Source organism: Triticum dicoccoides, chromosome 3B (genome assembly GCF_002162155.2).
Source record: "Triticum dicoccoides isolate Atlit2015 ecotype Zavitan chromosome 3B, WEW_v2.0, whole genome shotgun sequence".
Taxonomy (NCBI): Eukaryota; Viridiplantae; Streptophyta; class Magnoliopsida; order Poales; family Poaceae; genus Triticum; species Triticum dicoccoides.
Window position 1 is genome coordinate 793,650,900 of NC_041385.1, and position 7,737 is coordinate 793,658,636.

At 44.5% G+C, this 7,737-nt stretch overlaps 1 protein-coding gene across 1 annotated transcript; it reads right to left on the reverse strand.

The window, feature by feature from the left end:
- Positions 1-3,387: 3,387 nt before the first annotated feature.
- On the reverse strand, positions 3,388-6,697 carry LOC119278518. The gene is made up of 2 exons (XM_037559860.1): positions 6,458-6,697; positions 3,388-5,529 (listed from the first exon to the last, which is right to left on the reverse strand). The coding sequence occupies exon 2, from the start codon at positions 5,498-5,500 to the stop codon at positions 3,656-3,658; it is 1,845 nt and encodes a 614-aa protein (XP_037415757.1). The 5' UTR covers positions 5,501-5,529; positions 6,458-6,697; the 3' UTR covers positions 3,388-3,655.
- Between the last annotated feature and the right edge of the window lie 1,040 nt (positions 6,698-7,737).

The following is a 7,737-nucleotide window of genomic DNA, read 5'->3' on the forward strand; positions in this document are numbered from 1 at the left end:
CGATTTGATTGTTTCGCGAATATGGCCATCTTGCTTGTAAGTATCCAATACAACTGCAATAATGCAGGTCAAAAAGATTCTACTTTTTGAGCTGGCTAAATGATCATAAATGTCAGATATCTAGTTAAATGACTGAGTTGTAGGTGTATTGACTATTCAAGGGGATATGGATAGGTATGCATGGTTGTTTGATATTAATGACACCAATAGTATTATATAGATATCGGTGGTGTTCAATTGTGTGGATACATCTATACTCATCAAGTACTCCCCCGTCCGAAAAAGCTTGTCCTAAGCTTATCTCTCAACTGGATGTATCTAGCACTAACTTGATGCTAGATACATCTATTTGAGGGACAAGTTTTTTCAGACGGAGGGAGTATATGAACAAAATCCATCGGAAAAAAAAATGAGCCTTTAGGATTACTAAGTTGAACTATATTATGAATGAGTTAAATGATATCGTCAATTAAATAAGGATTGTCCTACTTGAGGGGTTACTGGGCCAGTTCTTTTGAACGCTTGAAAAATAAGATAGTCAAATTATCTAAATTATAATTCGGCTCCCACTACTTACTGCTCCACATGGTGACAACGTTTGAAATTCTGAAAAATGCTATCAACGACACATGGAAACTAGGAACATAACTACCTTGCATTGATAAAATCTGAGTCCCAATCACCACAAGCCATTTTTTTAATTGATCCAGCAAAGCTGTCTTCCATATATTGAGTAGGGTAGTGGCGAAAAATAGTGTTGTTGTGATCAAGTGAGCACAGCAATGGGGCGATAGCACGGAAAAATAAATAGAAAAGAATAGCCTAGAACCTGTCAATTTAGCATTTCTTTGCAAGAGGCACACGCACGATGCGTGACATGTCTTGGCGTGGCAATAAAGATGTGAAGGAGCTTAGCATGCATGATCCATCTCCACATCTATATAAGCCAAGGCTTCTCGACGATTGATTCAGAGCTGAGTACCTTTTGGCTAGAAAAGAGAAGCACTTGAGATTTTCATTTAGTTGCTTCATTGGGATATTAGAGGAAACCAAAAGCATGGCGAAATGGTCTCGTCTTCGCCGTGGCCCAGCATCCGCGGGATCATTCTTGCCGGGGGAGGATGTTTTGCTGGACCCCGCCTCGGTCCAATGAAATTGTTAGGGTTAATTAACTAGTGTTAATTCCACGCAAAAAATTAACTAGTGTTAATTAGTGGGTTAATCCCCGCTTAATAGGAACCATATTGCAATTGCCTCTTGGCAACAATCGTGATGGTTGCTCATCCCTCTGTACAGACGGCTGTCCACACGCTTCTGTTTCCCATGTATAAATATCAACATCATCAATAAAGGCTGATGGTTCACTTTACATCTTTGTTACTTTGTGTTAGTTGTTCTCTGTCAATCTCTTCTTTAAACAGAAATGATGCTCTGAAAACCTTTAGTGAACTCTAGCTATGGCTTTAATTATATGTAAGTGCCAGGTTGCCACTAATTAGTGTATCTTCATACTTAAATACGGTTCTAGAGCACAACGCGCTAGCTAGCTCAATGGATCGCTCTTCCACTGCAGCTTGAGGAGCTCACTCTGGCCATCAAACATCGGACAAGGCTCCTCTGACGTACTGCAGGAAGCAGTTGGCTCACTGGCATGTGGAGCTGAGTCCTCAAACATCACACCCTTGTGGGTGCCCACATGTTGCTCTTTTATTAGACAAGCAAGGGCGGACAACTCCGGTGTCCTGTTTTGGCTTTACTTATTACCAGAGCAATAAGCAACCCAGCATCCCTTTCCACCTGCCATGTATATGTATCAAATGTACAAAATATAGGATGCCAATATCTCTATTGTGTTGTACGTCACTCATATGGGATATATATAGGAGTACAATATGAGGGGAAAAGACTTGAAGTAGATGGCAAGTCGTACATGTTTAAATCTATTCTATCTCTAACTCTTCTCTATCTTAAGCACAATTATACTTCTAACAACGAATACATATACACTGATGGTGTTGCAATGGAAAACAACGAATACTACCATAGTACTAATGTAACCCAACAACTGCATTTGATTCCATGATGATCTAGCTTCAGATGCAAACATACATACATGCATACATGACAACATAAATACATACATGTATCTTTTTCTCAGAGATTAACATGTCCAAGTCTTTCATACATGTGCCCCTATGCCTAAGTTGCCAATGACGTGTCAAACCTCTGACTTTCACTAAGAGCAAGTACAATAGAGCTGAGTCAGCGGGCTATAAGGAATAAACTAGTATATTTCTGCTTAGTTGGAGGAAAAAGAAGAGGAGAGAGAAGGTAAGCGGGCTCTTCGTGAAGAGCCAACTCTAGCACGTGCTCCTAGGCACCTTTTGAGAATGAAAGGTGGGCCACATAATAAAAAAGTAGTACACTCTTTTGATCTACTATTATACATGTTGGCTATAAGATGGGCCGTAGATGACATGGCACAGGCTTATAGCCAGCAGCTGGCTATACTATTAACCATGCTCTAAGGGATTGTGCCGCTGATACTGATTTGCTTGTCAATTTGTCATTCATGTGTACTCACTCCTCTTCCTCGTTGACAGACAATTGTAATGTAGCCTTAACTAGTGAGCTCCGTCTCAGCTCTGGATAAATGAACTCTGCCAATATACCCTCACCATCACAAATCATGTCTTGCAGCTACTCCTGATAATGAGCTGACTACAAAGATTCAGTCATGTTATAAGCTCCTCCTAATAATGACCTAGCTTCGAAGATCTAGTCATAAGTTGTAGAACTGTTCTGTAATTTGGAGTACTATGATGATCTTTTGTGATTGCCAGGGACATGATGATGCCTTTCTTGAGATAGAGAAAAATGAAACAAGTTTGCGAGGATGATATCATGCTGCTACTTACTCTATTTCAGTGTTTTCGACTTTTGTTACCTAGAAGCTTCTGACGGTTCAAACGGAAACTCTTAGTTACCATGTTTGATCATACTATGGAATCTGTTGATCTCAGAACAGCCAGAGAATGTGACGCTATTTGGAAAGAACAGTGGTGCGTTATTTGGGATCATTTCACACATCAGCCGTGTTAATTAGTTAGGCTGGGTTATAAACTTTGAGCCTGAATTGCTTGTTGAAGCACACTGTCATAAGTGTGTGAATTATGAAGTCTCAGAAGCAGTCTTGTAAGCTATTGCTCCATACAAATATGGTATGACTTATCTCACAGTAGCCTTTTTTTGGCTTCTCAGTTCCTGTACTGCCCACATGGACAGATTAAGTTCTTTTTCTGGCTTCAGTTAGTACAGCAACACCTAAGCATCCCAATTGTAGCTGCAGTGTATAAATGATGCTACCACAACAAAGGAATGTCGACGAGGACAGCAATGGAAGTGCTTTCTATAGTGACACTGTTTCTGCATAACCAGTTTTTATTAACGAATACAGCGATTGGTATTTCTGCACTGCTCATTACTGCAAAAAAAATGTCACATACCTCTAGATGTCAGCTGCGATACTGTATAAACTTCAGTACTGTTCTACGACGGGAGATGTGCCAGATGCAAACAGAAGAGGAGTAAAATCAAATCGAATGAAGAACGGAGGAGTTTGCACTCTGCAGGGCTTGTGTTGGAACTGATGCTCTTATCTTGGTGCAGGATTTCCGAAGACGTATGCTATTGTCCCTCTTTGATTGGCATTGGTAAGCTGCACCTTGATCACCTCGGAATCTCCCAAAAAGTTGTGGCTCAAGAACAGCCAGGCGAAGGTGATAAGCTCCCCTCCTCTGGCCAAGTGTGCCGCGTGCAGCTCTGGCCGGGACTTGGTGGCCGCATAGATGAGCAGCTTCGTCCATATGTCGACCAATTCCTGCAGTGTTTCCATGCTTGGCTCGATGTTGAAGAAACCTTCCGAATCCTGCTGCTCATCAATAAGATGTGGAAACAAGTGTGCCATTTTCTCCAGCGTATATAAGGCGCTCTCATTAAGCGGCAACAGCAAAGGGTGGGTAACCAAAAGGTATGCCATGTAGTTGGATAGTTTCCGGCATACTTCCACCAAGACACTGCAGCTGGTACCTGTGTCTGTCTCCATGTCCGAAGGAGGATGAAGAGGATATTTTCTCAGGTGTGCCTCTGTGATAAAATGCACTAAAGCAACCTTCCCACCAAAATCTTCACGAATATCTTGTAGCTCTTGCACTATGCCGCCAAGTTTTGGCCACTGCCGGGGATCTCTGTTGATTTCAGCATCGAAGTCGGTGATTCCCTTCACAACACACTCCATCGTCTCCTTATCTGCCTCCACGTGCTCGGTGTCTAACAACCTGCTCATCCAGAACAACATTTTATCCTCTTTGACACCAACCAAATTCACCAAGCTTTTGATCACTGTGGTCATTGCTCGTCGACTGTATGACCTTGGCTGGTCGCTGCCTGCATCCAACCACCTGTGGAAGTTGTACTGCCCAATTGAGTTTAGATATGGCTTCCTCTCTGGCCATCCAATGCCACTGCACAGGAGAAACCAGGACAACTTTGCAAGCATGCTGCACCTTCGCATCTTCAACCACGCCCAGGACCATGGTGACATTATCAAAGTAAACATGGCACATACTTCCAACGAAAAGCATCCTACGAAGAGCGACCAGGTGATTGCAATGTCGGCTCTATTGTACCTCCGTTTGTCGCTCGTGAGGAAGAGCACAAAGGCAACCAGAACAGACACCTGAGAGATGCATCGCAATATGATGCCACTCCTTGTTCTGAGGACACAGGACTTAGTATACAGATCATCGTACATCATGCCAAGCTCGAGCCTCATCCGCTTCACCCAATTGCTTGGGGCTTCTTGGATAATGTTACCGCTATCACCTGATCGTGCTGTAAAGATTCGAAAGACACGTGGCATACGATGCAGGACAGCACAAACAATTTGAGAATAGGGATCCTCGGCAACCTCACTCGGCACCTGTTGCTTGTACTGTTCTCCAGTGGAACCCTCGAGGGTTTCAAAGCTCCCACACTTGAGAGACCATACCCTTTCTCCATACTTGATAATTCCAGCAGCAAACACAAAGATATCTGAAACTAGAAGCTCCACGCCATGTTTGTGAATGGACTTCCAGAAAACATATAAAGCTAGGACAACTTGCATAAACAGAGTCAGTAAATGCCTCAACCACAACTTGTTGTCCTCCATGGCGAGAGCAGTAATGGTGTCCTGCCCACCAAGATGGATGAGAAGAAATGGTGCCCAGAAGAAAGATAGTCCAGCGGTCACATCCTCATGGCGTGAGAGGTAGCCCAGGGTGTAAACTGCCACCAAGTCCGCGCCCAGATAAGCTATCCAAGTGAAGAACCTGAGAAACGAGTTGACGCTACGCCGCCGAAGGCTGCCGGCGAAGAAGAGGAACATCTGTAGCATGAAGCTAAGGAGCACAAGCACCTGGATTTCCCACTCGTAATATAGTTTCATGATACTCCCCATCTAGATTTCCTGTGCCTCGGACCACGTACCTGTTGGACAGAATAGTTTCATCATATTTTCCTTTTTTGCTGAAGCAATCAGGAGCTTTTAGTATGACACACATATGCTACTGCTACCACTTGAAAATACGTAGATATTATGTCATTTTAGTTTTGCAAGTGTAAATTCAGAAACACAACAAAAAATAAATTACCACTTCCAGTCAATGTGGGGAAGTAGAAATCCGTACTTCAATCTTAATTTGTATACAACACATAAAAGGGAAATGCAAATTAGGGATTCGCAATACACAGTTTTCTCAAAGAAGAAAAGAATCGAACGAAAAATGAAAAACTATCAGCGACCACAAATATGGGCACGGACTCAAGGCGGCGGCGCGCCCATAAGGAAGCAGAGCACGGCGAGATGGCAGCGCCGTTTTTCACCTCCGGTGTTTGGTCGTTTAATTCGAGCACGCAAGGCTGGGTCGAACCAGACCAGGGGAAACGACCGACCCGAGGGCAAAATCGTCCTAAAAGAAATGACGCGTGGGCCCAGACTTGGAAAAGGAGGAAAAAAGTTAAGCATGCTCCTATTAATTGAGCCAAATTGACACATGTGTGTTTTCCATACTAATAATTTCATGTATCGTCGTCGTCTATATAGATACGTATGTAGTGCATATTGAAATCTTTAAAAAAAACTTGTATTAAGAAATGGAGGGAGTACTCGCATTCCCTGCTTGTAGGAGGGGAGGGGCAAGTAATAAACAAGCAAAAAGCAGGCTGTCCTGCGATGCATTTCTTGCAGCAAGAACAAGAGTCTTCGGGCCAGGAACGAGAGCCGAGATTTCTTGACGCGCTTGTTCCTCTACCCGTTCTAAAGAGAAAAAAGGTAACTTGCTCCTCTGACCGAAAGCAGAAGCAGAGTGGATCTTGGGGAGGAGCAGAGAAAATGATGAGTCGGGCGAGGCCTAACCTGAAGAGCGGATCGGTCCGGCTGGAGCTCAATGGCGGCGGCCGCTGGTCCGGGGCGAGTGCGGAACGGGAGCTCAAGCTGGCTGTCTCTTCCAGGATGCCAGATCTAGTCCGGAGGGGGGATGTATTCTCACAGTGGAAGGCGTCTTGCAAAAGCGGAAACGGATTTTCAAGCCTGGGACCGGTTACGTATGCAAACGGAGCCGCCCCATTGCTTTGCTTGGAGCCTTGGACATGGTGCCGGCCTAGAATGGTCCAGCAACCACTGGCCTCAAATTTTATTGGGTAACACGGTCCGACCATTTAAATGCTAGGTCAGCACTAGAATCTCTATCTCTACTACTATTAAACAAGCAACATACTCATCGCTAAGTGCACTCAACCTAAGCTACACATAACAGCACAAATCAATTACAGCCTCACGATTAGCATCATTTAATTTGATCAAACCGTTAGGATTACACTAACCCTCAGCCAAAACTGTGTTTAGCATTTTTCAAGGGCAGACGAAAACTCTGCTATCCCACGCCCGCTATTGCTACAACACGCGCGGCATGAAAATAGAAAACTGATCGCAATCAGATTCCATTAATCTTGTTGCGTTACTTCTCACAGCAATTACCCCACGACCCCTGCCGCACGAGACGCAATCTACTCTTCTTCTTCAACATGGACGAGCCCCCTCCCATCTAAAGCAAACCACAATAAGATTGTAGGCGGCGAGGGCGCGGCCAAGTGGCATCGGATGTTGCTGCCGGCAATGCACCTCGGTGAGACGATGCTAGAGATAGGTTAGGCCAGTCAGTTCGCCGATACATCATGGCGCGAAGGCCGATCCACCCATGGCCCCGAAGCCCATCGCGGGGACTAGGAAGGACACCGCTGAGCAGATGTCGTTCCGGTACCATCGCGCCAAGGAGAAGCAGAGCCGGCGGGGCACAGCGGGAGCCGAGGACGCCACGCCGACGTCATGTGGGCACGTCCGGTCCCATTTACAGTTCAAGCCCACCTACCCCCGCTGGCCGCGCATTGGTGCCGTGGGCCAAGAAGACGGCTTACTGGGCCTAATCACACACTATGTTGCATGTGGGCCTACTGGGCCTTTTATGGGCCTGAATCCTGGCCCATGGTTGGGTTTCTAGTTGTATTCAGGCTGTAGTGGCCCAGTAGGTGGCACTTTTTTTTGCTTTATTTATTTTATTTTGTTTCTACTTATTGTTGCTATTTTTAATTATTTTATTAAAGTTTATTTATTTTACTTTATTAAAGTTTATTTGGTTT